The 15,856-nt window shown below is 38.7% G+C and overlaps 1 protein-coding gene, 1 long non-coding RNA gene and 1 pseudogene across 24 annotated transcripts in view; 2 read left to right on the top strand and 1 right to left on the bottom strand.

The window, feature by feature from the left end:
- Positions 1-15,856, top strand: part of LOC127367612 (tripartite motif-containing protein 16-like) — an 86,630-nt gene that overhangs the window by 42,451 nt on the left and 28,323 nt on the right. For 6 of the 16 annotated variants that reach the window (XM_051407617.1, XM_051407616.1, XM_051407615.1 and 3 more), the window contains one exon: positions 13,826-14,548. The exons of 6 other annotated variants lie outside the window; for them this stretch is intronic. In XM_051407617.1, the coding sequence (XP_051263577.1) occupies positions 13,826-14,179 (354 nt within the window). In that variant the 3' untranslated portion in view covers positions 14,180-14,548. Of the gene's footprint in view, positions 1-13,825; positions 14,549-15,727; positions 15,821-15,856 lie in introns of those variants that run through there. 4 more of the 16 variants (XM_051407629.1, XM_051407627.1, XM_051407625.1 and 1 more) reach the window with 2 other exon arrangements.
- The window catches only part of LOC127367617 (uncharacterized), an 85,146-nt gene that overhangs the window by 47,826 nt on the left and 21,464 nt on the right, over positions 1-15,856 (bottom strand). For 3 of the 8 annotated variants that reach the window (XR_007885512.1, XR_007885515.1, XR_007885518.1), the window contains exon 3: positions 1,286-1,380. The exons of 2 other annotated variants lie outside the window; for them this stretch is intronic. This is a non-coding gene — a long non-coding RNA (uncharacterized LOC127367617). Of the gene's footprint in view, positions 1-116; positions 158-580; positions 1,203-1,285; positions 1,381-15,856 lie in introns of those variants that run through there. 3 more of the 8 variants (XR_007885514.1, XR_007885513.1, XR_007885511.1) reach the window with 3 other exon arrangements.
- On the top strand, positions 12,369-13,281 carry LOC127367616 (E3 ubiquitin/ISG15 ligase TRIM25-like; annotated as a pseudogene).

The following is a 15,856-nucleotide window of genomic DNA, read 5'->3' as shown; positions in this document are numbered from 1 at the left end:
CTCGTGAACACACATGCAGACACTCCAGGAGACAGGGACTTAATAGGAAACTAGTGTTTATTGAAAAGAGGGGGGAGAGGGGAGTGCAGACCTGGGCAAGCTTGGGCTGGTGGGTGTGAACCTGGGGCTGAGGGTTGGACTGGAAGCTGGAACCTGTCTGCACTCAGGCAACCACACACACATACAGTTAGAGAGAGGGAGAGAGACACTCGGGGAGTGGCAGCAGGTTAGATAGACTGAATCATCATAGTTTGTATCTCTCACTGTAACCATGGTTTGTGAACTTAATAACAACCACAATGAATCCCAAATGTGTGATATGACACAACAGAACTGCTTTGTGTAACCTGTAAAAACACATCTGACATCCTTTCATAAGATAACTCATGTATGACGACAACAAGTCAGAAATGAGACATTTGACAGCATAAATATTAGACTTGGGCAGGTGGTGCCTGATTCCTTTCAAATGAGCATTAAACTGCTCTGCCAGCTGGCTGTTGATGATAGCGTGCTGCAGATCACTGTCAGCATTATACACACTTCAACCAGCACACAGTAAAAGTACAGCATTGCTGACCAATGTGGTTCTTCCAGTGGAGCCGGTCTAGGAGGAACCAACTGTGTTTAAAGAATGCTGGAGCACGGTTCAGTGCAAAGCTGTGCAGTAGGGCTGAGGGAGTGCTCGGCTGACATGAGAACAGATAATTTACTTTTAATAAGTATCAAACGTGTAAAATGTGTCTGTATTTAAGAAAATATAGCAACTTTTATTTTAAAAAAAACCTTGTTCTGTAAATAGTTCTGTGACTCTAGTGATATAAAAACATTGGCCTGATCTAAATTCTGAGGATGTTCTTGAGTTTTCTTTTATTATTTTAACACAAGAAACAAAATACAGAACAACAGGACAAAGACAGAAAGAATGTGTACAGAACAGAAGAGTAAAGACAGACATTTGTCAGAAAATAAAAGAACAACGTGGGTGTTAGTGGCTCTGTGGTTTGCTGATATAGGACGGTTAGGGTTTGTGCGTGCGTTCAAACTGTCAGTCTGGGTGGCACAAAAAGACTCTGAGGAGGGTGGCTGTTTGTTGGGGATTGACAGTCAGAATATGTTGTGTTATTGGTTGAGAGAGGAAAGTGAGGTGACCCGGCGTACCTTCCCCGTGCTGCACGCTCAGGAAGGAACAGTCACAGCTCCTTGGATGAAACACAAGAGATGAGGCAGTGCACTACCAAATAAAACTCTAAATGAAAGGTGAAATAGAAACTGAAAAGCTTACCATGAATGCAGAGCGGTGTACAACCGAGGAGCATCCTTTCTTCATGTCCTTGCCCTCTCTTTCCCCCTCTGCTCTGCCTCATACAGCCCTTGGACCTGCAAGGGAGGAAGGAAGAGAAAGTAGATTCCATCAGGAAGCTGGTTGGTTTCCTCCTCTCCATGCTCCTCCTCAGTGAATGGTGGACACAGTTCTCTCATCACATCAGACACTTGTATAATATTGTCCATTGTCAGGAGGGTCTGTGCAGTGTGGTCCACCTCAGGTTTTTGGTGGAGAAAAGTAGATGCCAGATGGCCTTGGCCAGCTCCAGTGTGTCCCTCCCTGTCCATGCAAAGGAAAAGGGGGGAAAGGACACTGAAAAAAACAACTGGTAAGATTTACTTAATATAATCTCTGTAACAATGTTTAAGTAAATATTACTGCTGAAATATCAAGTACAACTCAGTTGCCAGTATCAAGTCAAATTTACTCACCACTCAACTAAACTTTAGTAAAAATATAAAGTAAATGTTGTTTAATTATTTCTACATTACAAGTTATATTTAGTTTAACTGAGTAAAGTCAATTATATATTTTCATATACGAGACATTGCTGTCATAAAAATAGAAAGTAAATCTTATATATCAGTGATATTTACTGTGATGAAGTCAATAAGTACATTTTATTACATTTATTCTGTTTGACATTTTAAATTCCTTCTATGTCTGCAGTTATAATATTCACTACAATTATGTAAATGTGATTTTGTTTTGATGAATTTGACCAAATCAATGTAATCATTTTCTCTATGCATATACTTTTACCACAAAGCAGCAACTGAAATACAATATATAATGAAATGTTTTATTTTGTTATTAACACCAATGAATCACTAACATTAACATTAAAATTGAAATGTACAATTCAACTGTGTAACATGCATTCAAAGTGAAGCAGCAGCCAAAAATATAACATGGCATTAATGAGAAACACATGCATATTCCCATTGATATGCTCTTGCTCTGTTGAAAACGTTTGGAAAAAAATGAAATAAAAATATCATTGTAATTACAGTATACACTGCATTTCTTTAGTTTTCTCCCCAAGATACATAAAGAACAATAAAAGGCCATATCACATGACAAGAAGAAGGTGCTTTTTTAAATATTCAGTTAAAACCTTACAACAGTGCAAATTCACACTTTCAATTCTACTTTACTCTGATGATTCTGACATATGTGAGAAGCACAAGGTAACATGTATCTACTGGGTGTTGGCTGATGTTCCCTCTATGAAGGTGTACATCATCAATGTATGTAGTTGTTTTGTATAAGGCAGATGATGTTAAGAAATGGAGTTATCCTTGAGTGAGAGGATTTGTGCTGTGTGTGCATTCATATTGGGAAGAGTGCGTGTGGTAAAAAAAGGGAGACAGAGCAGAGAAAAAGCACAATTTTTACCAAACACACCTTCATCAGACCGTTTCCCATTCATTCTCTATGGTAGTGCTAAACCACTACGGATGTAATGCAGAAGTCAACTACTCCTGACATTTGGATTTATTGTCTTCAAACTACAAACTTCAGGAGGTCAGTAACGTTTGTGATAAACACGAGATAAAACATTACTTATATGTACTTTGTGTCGGGAATTTCTGAGTTTTGTAGGTTGAATCACGATGTTTGTAGTTTGTCTCTGATTCATTTAAACTACAAGGCGGCAAAACTCTCTGACGTCATTACAAACAGTCGGTTTATGCTTTTGATTTACGCGCCACACTTGGACACGTGTTGAGTGATGGTCATTGGGTAGCTTGTGTACTGGCGGTAGATAATATGCTCATTATTTTGGTTAATGTTTATGGGTATAACAATGCAGTTGTTAAGGAACTAAAGATTATTTACTGGTTGGAGGTTCAATCTAACTCCTGATGAGTGGATGGATAGGTGGCCATCTAGGACTCATCAGAACATAATAATCAGATTATAGGCGACTTCATCAACAATAATAACTTGATAGATATCTGGAGAACACTTAATAAGGAAAGGAGGTATTTTACTTGGTTTAAGCCTAACGGACAGGCCAAATCAAGAATTGATTACTGGTTGACATCAAACTCAATCTTAAAACATGCAGCAGGAACAAATATTTCAAATAGCCCCTTGAGTGATCATTGTATAATTAATTTGAGTCTAACTAAAAACAATATGTCTACTAAATCCAAAGGTTATTGGAAATTTAATGCAAGGTTGTTAACAAATAAGGTTTATTGTAACAATATAAAGAAGATCATCTTAGATATCCAAAAGGATGACACACTGGCTACTTCAATACAGAAATGGGAATATTTAAAGTTTACAATTAGAAACTACTCAATTTATTTCAGCAAAAAAATAGAAGGGGAAAGAAAAGCAAATGCAACTAATTTGGTCAAAGAACTATTCTCATATTATAGCAAGTTAAACTGGAGTGCAGAAGATAAAGAAAGGATCAGCATCCTCCAATCGCAGTTTGATGAACTTTACTTAAATAGAGCACAGGGAGCATACATAAGATCCAGAGCCAAGTGGATTGAGGATGGAGAAAAAAATACTTCTTATTTCTGTAATTTAGAAAAACGTAGACAAGAGAAAGATGCAATCTGCAGCCTCATAATAGAGGGGAAAGAATGCACAGAAACAAATCTAATCACAAAAGAGGTTCTCAATTTCTACAGCAAACTTTATACATCTTCATACTCTGAACGAAATGCTAAGCTATTTTTTGAAAAAATGAAGGAGGAGATTCCAGTAATTGATGATAATTTTAAGGAAATATGTGAGGAGGATTTAAGAATGGGTGAATTTGACTGTATCGTCAAAAAAATAGCATTTGATCGTGCACCAGGCCCAGATGGAATAACAGCCAACTTCTACAAACATTTCTGGGAAGACATCAAATCACTGCTACTGAAGGCTTTAAATGAATGTATAAATAACAAAGAATTAATGACAACGATGAAACAGGGCGTAATAAAATGAATACATAAACCTGGGAAAGATAAGAGACACCTGGGCAACTTAAGACCTATCACTCTTTTAAATACAGATTATAAAATTCTCACTTCAGTGTTGGCAGCTAGATTAAAATCAGGCATATCAAAGATTATTAGCCCAAGTCACTCAGGATTCCTCAGAGGAAGATCCATCCACAACAACATCCGCTTGGTTCAGGACCTCATTGATTATGGTGATTTAATAGAGGATGATGGTTTTATGCTATTTTTGGATTTCTATAAAGCATTCGACTCTGTTGAACATACATTTATCTTTGATACACTGAAGCACTTTGGATTTGGCAGCAAGTTTTTAGATATGATTATTATGTTGCACACAGATATCAACAGCTGTGTTTCCCTCCCAGAAGGTACATGCCCCAGGTTCAGAGTAGGAAGAGGCATAAGGCAGGGATGTAGTATTTCACCTCTTCTGTTTATTACAGTTACTGAATTATTAACCATTAATATAAAAAAATCCAATATCGAGGGTTTAAACATAAATGGTCAAGACGTAGTAATGAGTCAGCTAGCTGATGACACAACATTGTTCTTGAAAAATAAAGAACAAGTTCCTTTGGCCTTGAAAACAATTGAGCTGTTCTCTAAAGCTTCAGGCCTCCGGTTGAACCTCCACAAATGTGAACTCATGAGCATCCACAACTGCTCGGACACTTCATTATATAATATACCTGTTAAAAAGACACTCGATACCTCGAAATTTGGATAACCAGATGCCCTGATACCAGAGAGAAAAAGAACATTCAAGATACTGTTGATAAATGTAAGAAAACACTGAACCTGTGGTTGCAGAGAGACATGACCCTGTTTGGTAGAACTCTGCTAACTAAAACAGAAACTATATCTCGGTTGATCTACCCTGCATACTCTTTAGCTATATCTCCCAAAGTCGTAAAGGATATTAATAAATTCAATTTTAACTTTATTTGGAGAAATAAGCATCATTACATCAGGAAAGGAAATTTGCTTAAAGGCTATGAAGCAGGTGGGATAAAAGCTATAGATTTGGAAATTATGAATGGAGTAGTAAAGGTTAAATGGCTGCAATCTTTTCTTAAGAATGGTCAAGACATTTGATTCTCTTTATCTTCACTTGTGTTTAAGAAATTGGGTGGCATCGAGTTCTTGCTAAAATGTGATTTTGTAATATCTAAACTGCCTGTTAAACTCTCTGCCTTCCACCAACAAGTGCTTTCACACTGGAAAATGATTTATACACATATTTTCACTCCCCACAACGTCCCACTGTGGGCCTGGGCCAGTTTTCCTGATATTTTAGGGAACCTTTTATACAATTCTCTGTCTGTATTATGTATTCTTTAGTTATTTAGTAGGTCGGGAGGCCTTCTTGGTTTTATGGGGTGTTAGAAAACTTTAGAAAATAAATACAGTAGACATATCTCAGCATTTTTGTTTGATTTGACTTTGAAGACCTGAACACAAACTATATTCACAGAACCTCTGATAAACAGCCTCGTCCTGCATTAAAGAAGTTCAAACAACCAAAGAGCTAAAATAAAAATATATATAACAGTCATATTGTACATATTGTTTATTTTTCTCTTTATAATGTTTTTATTTTTGTGCTTTTTGACTTGAAGTCCGTGTTTCCTTTATTTATAGTTTTTGGCACTTTATGTTTATTATGTACAAAGATAACAAGGCAAATTCCTTGTATTGAAAACCTTCTTATAATAAAACTCACTCTGATTCTAATATCTTGTTCTTTACATTTTCTTTAATTAGCAAGTAAATAACAGACTTTAATATCTTCTCACCTCCGATATAAAACTCAGGATGAATGTAATTATGTAACATTAATTGTATTGTTTTCATTGTATTCTGGTGTAATCAACATATTTACTCCTTTAAATTCATTCAAAATGTTTCTGTGACGCCTACAAATGTATAGTCACAACTGTTAAAATGTTTTGTGTATTAGCCAGTGAAAAGGTCAAATGTTAATGAATCTTTACAAGACATGGGAGTAGTAGTTTTAAAAGTGCAATTTCCCAGTTGTGCCACAAGAGGGAGTGTCCACTTTGGTGAGCGCTAGTAGGGCTGCGTGAGGCTTCTCCTGCACAAAACAGGTTAGTAGTGTGTCATATCTTGTCACAAAGCATTTATAAGGACTTTTTTTTATAAGGACTTCATTATGTTGTTTTGACAACGTTTGATGTGTAAAACAGTAGTTTGCTCAGCTAAGAAACTGAGTTTTCCTGCAATGAAATCTTGCTCGCTCCTCTTAATACTTCTTTTATTTCTGGTCCCTGCTCCTTGACATACCCTCTGTCTTGTATTTGTTTTGTCAAAGCTTTGTGAAGTACGGTTGTGTACAGGGGCGGATCTAGAAAAAATATTGATGGGGTGGCGAGAGGGAGGCAGGAATTTTTGAAGGGTGGCAACATATGGCAGACGTATATATATACTGAATTTAATCACAGTTTGATGACAAATAGTATGTACACACTACAAAAGGGCACGGGCTGCCATTTACAAACTTATACAGACAAACTTAATCTCATGCAATCAATGTCTTGCATTTGAGGTTTCATGTGAAACAGTTCATATTAGGAATAAGTGACCATACAATGTGATCTCACTTAATAGGAGATAGAAGTATGGTAACACTACTGTAGGTGGGGCATTATCACAGGAGAGGCATTAAGGTAAAACACAGGTGATGAGTGGCAGATGTATCAGAGAGGCAGCGTTGCAGGCAGCATGTGTACCAGAAGAAACTATCCAAAGAAATACTTACCCATGAAGATCTATGGACTGAGCTGTACTAAGGTGAGCACAAATACACTGTGGAAATAAATGGGTCACGGCACTCAAACAAGGTACTGGACTTTTATTGTTCACTCAGAACACACATTCTCCCCATTTGTCCCTCAGCAGCTTGAACAATTTTTAGACATTTTGTTTACACCATTTACACCAGTGTCACATTTGAAACTTTTCTTTCTCACACACACACACACAGAAATTTAAAGTGCAGATTCTGTTGAGGTCATCATTTTAACAGCTTTGTAAAGGCTCACCAGTGAGCATAACATGAAGTTGTCATTCCTATAACAGCTGAATGCGGCGATTTCCATGTTGCTCAGCAAACCGCTTCACAAATGTATCTAGATCTAATGCTTTTGTGCGTTTTGATTCAATGCTGAGTACAGCCAAACTCGATAGTCTCTTTTCTGTCATAGTAGACCGTAAATAAGTCTTTATGAGCCTGAGAGATGAAAAACTTTGTTCACAGGATGCACTGCTCACAGGTAAAACAACCGCTATTTTACACAAGCTGAACAACTCATAAAAAACATCCTCGTATGGTTTCAAAAACTGAGTGAACTCCATTAGAGTGGTAGGACTCTCCTTTTCCCCCTTTTTTCTGTCTAGTACTTGGTGAGAAAAACCTTTCTATGCTACCTTTCCTCTTCATTTCTGTAAAATTCAAAGTAACTTAACAATGTTTTCGTTGACAGACGTTGAATCAATATTAGCTTTTGTAGCCTATTTTACACAGAACTAACGTCAGACCTAGCTAACATTACATGTACAGTTAGCGAAATAACGTTCTTCAACCTGATTTTTATCATCTCAAAATCAGCATTGCAACTACACTGTAACACATTGTTGTAATTTCTACAGTCAAATTTTACAGTAACTTCTTGTTCTGTCATTTTACAAAGTATAACTGTACATGGCAATGCATCATGGGTCCAAAATAATGACAGTAGCTGACAGCATTTTCCCACAGTAACATATTGTAAAATGACAGGCGAGCTGTATTCTGACTGTAGATGATGCGTATTACAGTTAAATACTGTTGATATGGGATTGCATTAAATTGAAAGAGGAGCACGTGCACAGTTGATGTCAGAAACACCGGCCACGAAGTCAGCTCTGTGGTGAGAACAATGTTTTATTTGTGTTATTGACTGTAATTACCCATTATTTTAGCAAAGTGAATCTGAATCTGGTGTACAAGGAGCAAGCAGTCGGGAAATCTCCAACCAGAGTACCTGCTGCCTGAGGCTATGTTGATGCAATTATATTACTACTGGTCAGTAACTCATACAATCTTTTGACAAGAACTCCAAACTATCCCTTTAACCGTTATGACATTTCCACTGTATTAGTCATTGCATTGTAGAGCCACTTCCTGGTTCAGCTTGCCTGGACAGCACAACTGAAATGATAATGAAAAATGATTAACAGCCTAATTTTAGTTTTTTCATGTTTTGCAGTTTTTCATATTGGATGGGCAAATGATGAGCTTGTCTTGAACAACGTGATATTCTGCTCTTTCTTGTGGAGCAGCTGTGAGCGCAGTTTTTTCATGAAGTTTCTTTTCATGTGATTTTGTGATTTCAGATGTTTCATTGGACTCAACCCCATCAGTGGCACCAAGACAGCAAAGCTGGTCAGCCAAAGAAGTGGGAAGATACATGAGAAGAAGAACAGCTCAGTCAATCCTCACGTCTCCTCTCTCCTCAGGCCATTCATGGACTTTGAATGGCTTTGAGCGTAAGTCATATGCAAAAGATGAGGATTCTTGTCTTCCCCACTATATGAGTGGACATTGTTCTTAAAGGGACATTTTGCAGATTTTCAACCATATCTCTATCTATCCGAGTTAGGGATATAGTGTGAATAATGGATTTAGCCGGCGCAGCTGCAAAATCTGTTGTTCTTCCAGCACCAGCCCCAGAGATATGGTGAACATCGGCAACAACAGCAGGCGTTTTTCACATTATATCCCTAACTCGGATAGATAGAGTTAAAGGGATAGTTTGGGTTTTTTGAACTGGGCTCATATGAAGTACTTATCTATAGTCGGTGTGTTAGCTACATTAGCTGCTGCTCAGCGATCCCTCAGTTTGGAGAAGCAGAGAGCTGCTCCAGCACAGACGCTCAGCTTTGCACTGCAGTGAACAGAGTCCAGATGCAAAGCGAATTTTAACCACCTAAAACAATCTATATCAGTTCTAGTGTACGTTGTATAGAGAAAATTCACACCGCTTTACATCTCCGTCAGACGGCCCTTTCCTTTGGCACTACATTTCTCAACCGTATAACTCACGTATTCCTACTAGTGATGGGTCGGTCCCGAACGATCCGGCTCTTTGAAGTGAACGACGGGAGCCGGCTCCTGATTGGGAGCCAGATCCGGATTTTTTCCCCCGTTTTTCCTCATTTTTTTCTGTTAAAGCTGCGTGATTGGTCAAGATGTGTGGCGGCGTCTGTGTATCTACACTGAGGAGCAGGAGGGTGGCGGGAGGGGTTACAGACACACACGGCACAGTGAGCATGTGAACAGGTGGGAGGGAGACGTGACAGAGCGAGAGAACTTGCTACATAGACAGAGACTACACACTGGAAAGGTGAGGAAAATGAGAATGACAGAAAATGTAGTAAAGTTTGGACATATATGTATATATGTGATAGACGCTTCAAAGGCAGAGTGTAGACTGCATAGTTAAAAATGTCATATTGAGCAGCTTTTTGTCTAATTGAGATGGGTCTTTGTTTTTGTATTTTAAAATTCCATGTTGAGTATATTAATAAATCCATATAAATAATAAACATTTGATATAATGTATGTATTTACATTAGATATTCATTTTACACATCATTTTGTAATCAATTCATTTAAGTAACAAAAAATCTGAGGAGCCACTTGGGAGCCGAAAGAGCCGGCTCATTTTAGTGAGCCGAGCCAAAAGAACCGGTTCTCTAAAAAGAGCCGCAATTCCCATCACGTATTCCTACGCATACGGCATAATACGGTGCGGCCGCAGCGGGCAAAGTTGCGCTTATGCGAAGGAATACGTGAGTTATACGGTATAAGGGCCGTCTGACAGCGATGTAAAGCGGTGTGAATTTTCTCTATACAACGTACACTAGAACTGATATAGATTGTTTTAGCTGGTTAAAATATGCTTTGCATCTGGACTCCGTTCACTGCAGTGCAAAGCTGACCTATTCGCTATCTGGTGGACAGTTAGATGAGAAGATCGATACCACGTCCATTAAAGGCACATAACGCACAGTAAAAAGGTTAAAAGTGAGATTTAAAGGTGCTAGTAGGCAGATTTTGTTACTTTTGGACCAAGCCAGGCTAGCTGTTTCCCCGTTTCCAGTCTGTGCTTAATTAGGCTAACCAGTTTCTGTCTGAAGCCTTATATTTAACAGGCAGATAGGAGAGTGCTATTCATTTCTCAATAATAATTGAGAAATGAATACCATACCATTTATGGGGATTCCAATTGAGTTCTGAAGGCATGTTGTAAAACTATTGAGTTTTAATAAAAGATGTTTTGTTGCAGCTCTGACTCTGGTTTTATTTAACAGGTGAAGAAAATCTAATGTTGATGAATTTTGGAGTAACAGCAAGCCTGGTCTCATTCAATATGCATATTTTGCAAAGCTGCTAATGTGAAAAAGAAAAATGAACAGTAAAAACATTCTACAACAACATATTGTATTGTGAAGTATTAACAGCTATTTACTGGCAACTTTAGTTGCCAGGTAACCTCTGTAATTTGAATAGAATACAAGATAATGTTGTAAACTAGATTTTTCCGAAAAAAAACAAAACAACAACAACAACAAATTGCTGTAATTTATATTCAACAAAAACCTGTAAAAGTGATCCTGTAATATACTGTAATCCTTTTTACAGTAATTAACAGCAATTTTACTTTACTGGCAACTTTTTCTGCCAGCTATTTACTGTAAATTCTACAGTCAATGTGTTACAGTGTATGCTCGCACTGTGCTTTCATTATAATTCAATTTATTGATCGATAGTTAATAAGTTTTTACCTCTTTCCTCCCGTCTCTCCTGTCCTCGCGACTCCTGGCTCCCTCGCTTCGCGCCACTCAGTGTTTCCAACCAATCAGTGTCTTGCCGGCCGCTCTGACGTTATCTCGTGCTGCATTCAGTGCAGTCGGACATTGGAGATTCACGCTCGTAAATGTCAAATGCCGTAACTTTTCTTTTAATTCGTTGCTGCCAACTGGGGTGGCAGCAGGGGTGGCAAGGCTTTCTTTTAGGGTGGCACTTGCCACCCTATGCCACCCCGGTAGATCCGCCCCTGCACAAGTTGTGTAAAGTTGTTAAGTCGTTCATCTAAGTCATGTTACCAGGATAATATAATAATAATAATAATAATAATAATAATAATAATAATAATAATAATATATAGATCAAATATTTTGGTAAAGTTAAAAAGGGCAAAGGTATTTTTGTAATGATGGCCTGTTATTGTTATGTATACTTTGTGTTTAAGAATTTAGTAAAAATGTGAACAGCTTGGGCTTAAAAGTATTAATGCTACTGTAAATGTGGTGTTGGACCTAAATAGCAGTCACTGTTGGTGAACAATGGTACAAATTAGGAGTTTGAATTTGATTTCTGTTTCATTCAGCAGTCATTTTGTACATTTGTAAAATGTCAGTCCAGTGGGTTAGTATATGAACCTTAAAGCTTGATGTCATGTAAATTGCAAAATGAAGATTGTTGTGAACAAAACACTAAGTTGGTTTAAATGAAGTGAAAAAGAAAGATTCTGTTAAATAAAAACAGAGAACAGCCTGCTGAGCGATCACAAGTAACGTCTCCTGTCTCTGCTTTTCCTGCACAAAACAGGATACTATACCTGCTTACGGGTAACTCATGCTTGAGGCCTGTAACATTTTGATAGTTGTTTTATGATTTAATAATCAGTGAGTAACTTTTGGATGTTTTTCTTCATGTTGCCATCTTGAGCTGTTTTTCCTCTTTGTACAGGAAGAGAAGTTAGACACAGTGAATCTTTTACTCCTTTCCAGTCAGTTTTTATCCATTTGAATTTGACATTTTCAGTGTGTGAGTGGAGAGGACTACAACTGCATGTTATTGTGCAATCCTGTGTTGTATAATGACAATAAAACAGAACTTTAAACCCTCGATAACCCCTCCCTCTTCTTCCTGATTCAAACACAGCGAGCTACACTCTGTTCATGTATTTCCTTGTTCCCTCCCCTTCAGATCTACAGTTTGTAGATGGGTGTAACCAACATGAGCAAGAGCTGACAGGCCCCATTCACTGCAGAGACACATGTTGTTGAGATCAGAGCTCAACCCGGCCTCATTTATAAGGAAGTGAAACTCAGACAGTCGTTGTCACTGAGAGGTGAAATGGCGCAGAAAGGAGTTCAGCTGGACCGAGAAACCTTCTCTTGTTCCATCTGTCTGGATCTACTGAAGGATCCGGTGACTACTCCCTGTGGACACAGCTACTGCATGAACTGTATTAAAAGCTACTGGGATGAAGAGGATGAGAAGAAAATCCACAGCTGCCCTCAGTGTAGGCAGACCTTCACACCGAGGCCTGTCCTGGTAAAAAACACCATGTTAGCAGTTTTAGTGGAGGAACTGAAGAAGACTGGACTCCAAGCTGCTCCTGCTGATCTCTGCTATGCTGGACCTGAAGATGTGGCCTGTGATGTCTGCACTGGGAGAAAACTGAAAGCCCTCAAGTCCTGTCTGGTCTGTCTGGTTTCTTACTGTGAGAAACACCTCCAGCCTCATTATGAATCACCTTCCTTTAAGAAACACAAGCTGGTGGACCCCTCCAAGAAGCTCCAGGAGAACATCTGCTCTCGTCATGATGAGGTGATGAAGATCTTCTGCCGTACTGATCAGCAGTGTATCTGTTATCTCTGCTTGATGGATGAACATAAAGGCCACGACACAGTCTCAGCTGCAGCAGAAAGGACTGAGAGGCAGAGAGAGCTCGAGGTGAGTCGACAAAACATCCAGCAGAGAATCCAGGACAGAGAGAAAGATGTGAAGGAGCTTCAACGGGAGGTGGAGGCTATCAATCGCTCTGCTGATAAAGCAGTGGAGGACAGTGAGAAGATCTTCACTCAGCTGATCCGTCTCATGGAGAAAAGAAGCTCTGATGTGAAGCAGCAGGTCAGATCCCAGCAGGAAACTGAAGTGAGTCGAGTCAAAGAGCTTCAGGAGAAGCTGGAGCAGGAGATCACTGAGCTGAAGAGGAAAGACGCTGAGATGAAGAAGCTGTCACACACAGAGGACCACACCCAGTTTCTACACAACTACCCCTCACTGTCAGCACTCAGTGAATCTACATCCAGCATCAATATCCGTCCTCTGAGGTACTTTGAGGATGTGACAGCGGCTGTGTCAGAGCTCAGAGATAAACTACAGGACGTTCTGAGGGACAAATGGACAAACGTCTCACTGACAGTGACTGAAGTGGATGTTTTACTGTCACAACCAGAGCCCAAGACCAGAGCTGGATTCTTACAATATTCACGTGAACTCACACTGGATCCAAACACAGCACACACACTGCTGTTATTATCTGAGGGGAACAGAAAAGTAACAAGAATGAGTCAACATCAGTCTTATTCTAGTCACCCAGACAGATTCACTGGATGGGAGCAGGTCCTGAGTAGAGAGAGTCTGACTAGACGTTGTTACTGGGAGGTGGAGTGGAGAGGGGGAGGAGTTCGTGTAGCAGTCGCATACAAGAATATCAGCAGAGCAGGGAGCTCATATGAATGTGGATTTGGACACAATGACAAATCTTGGTCATTATATTGTGACAATAACAGTTATAACTTTTGGTACAACAATGTCTCAACTCCTGTCTCAGGTCCTCAGTCCTCCAGAGTTGGAGTGTATCTGGATCACAGTGCAGGTATTCTGTCCTTCTACAGCGTCTCTGAAACCATGACTCTCCTCCACAGAGTCCAGACCACATTCACTCAGCCTCTCTATGCTGGACTTTATCTTTATTACAGTGTTGGAGACACTGCTGAGTTCTATAAACTGAAATAGACAGAAGTCATTTCAGGGACTTTGTGTTAAACTCTGAGTTTGAATCCTTAAACTGATTTTGTCTTCATGTTTGTTGCTGAGAGCTGATTGTTGTGGCGTTTCTTCACTGCACAGAGATCAGCTGTCAATCAAACATTGTGGGCGGTACTTTGACATCTTCTCATTAGTTGTCCTGTAAATGTTTGAGTGTGTTTAGGTGGCGCTCCTTCCTGTGTCTGTTCAGCCATACATTTTTTGGTGTAGTAATATTTATTAGGTTAACTGTCACAATTGTTATTTTCTAATTGTAAGTATCAGTGAGAACTGGAATTATTCAAGTAAAACTATATATGTCTTTCATGTAATAAATAAACTGTGTGGGAAGAGTAAGTTTTATTGTGTATTTTCACATAATATTCAAAGGTTTCATAGTCATTGCCCATGAACTTAGAAATACCAAGTAAGTTTTAATAGTGTTTGTAATAGTGTTTTGAATCCGGGACTGACTGTATAATTAATAGTTCGCTAGATGCTGTGGATAAATGGCGGGTTTGCCAAAATGATGAGTTTCCTTCGCATAATGAACTCAAGGCAACGACAGAGTACACAACCGCTACACATAGGAGGGGAAGGGAGGAGAGAAAACGTTTCAAATATCCGCAGCGTCGGTTTGGAGAGCCTCTACCAGACCTCACCAAAACCCTGCTGCTAATCATTATTTAAGCTAAAGAGGAAGCTATGGTTTTTGTTCATTTGCAGTGTACTCGTAGTTTGCCACAAATCTAAAATCTTACTGAGACAGAGCAAACAGAGGTCAGGAGAGATGTTCATTCCCACAAAATGTCACTCAGTTTATCAGGATAAATATGATTTCATTTATTGGCATTTCAGATTTGTTTCTTACTGTGGCTGTATATTTTTATTCCATATATGAAAATACTTTATGTGTCTTATTTCAACTAAAAGAACCACCACTTGTAGAAATGATGCACTTTCCATCTTTTTGAGTTGTTATAGAGCTACTGATGAGCCTTAAGTATCTGAAATTCAGATTCATTTGTGGAAATTGGAAAAAATTCAAATGATCTATCCAAAAACATTTCCTGTGATCATTTTCTTCCACATGCTTCATAAGGACCATCACCTTGTTTGGATCCCTTTCTTTCTAATCCCCTCGTCTATATTTTGCTCATAATTTGATATGAAGCCTCATTGTTCTCTATTCTGATTCCGTTTACACTGTTTCAATTTGGATTCTGCATTATTCTTGATGCATATGACACAGCTCTCTCTCAACAACGTGAATCTAGACCAGCAATGCTCTTGGAGGAGAGGAACAGAATCACAGCGGCAAAAATGCAGGATTTTCTTCATTTAAGATTTAACACATGTGGAAATGGGTGTAATGTTTTAGATCAGAGCCATATTTTCAAATATTATCCAAAATACATTGGTTTGACAGTGGTACAGTTCATTTTGGTTACATGATCCTCTAGTTTTAATGTAGTATTTCTTGTAGTATTCTGTAGTTTTAATGTATTATTTTGTCTTTGTGTTTTTGTCCTTAAGCCCAAAGCAACAACTTTGTACAGTTGACACAGTGCCATCTCAAACAGCAACTACAGCAAGCTGTGTCACAAGAAAAGCCATCTGGCTATTCAGGTAAAAACAAAATTGTGTAGTGCTTTGCAATTCATA

The sequence above is a fragment of the Dicentrarchus labrax genome, unplaced genomic scaffold (genome assembly GCF_905237075.1).
Source record: "Dicentrarchus labrax unplaced genomic scaffold, dlabrax2021, whole genome shotgun sequence".
In the NCBI taxonomy this organism is placed as follows: domain Eukaryota; kingdom Metazoa; phylum Chordata; class Actinopteri; family Moronidae; genus Dicentrarchus; species Dicentrarchus labrax.
Note: the sequence above shows the minus strand (reverse complement) of the source record. Positions and strands in the feature narration are given on the sequence as shown.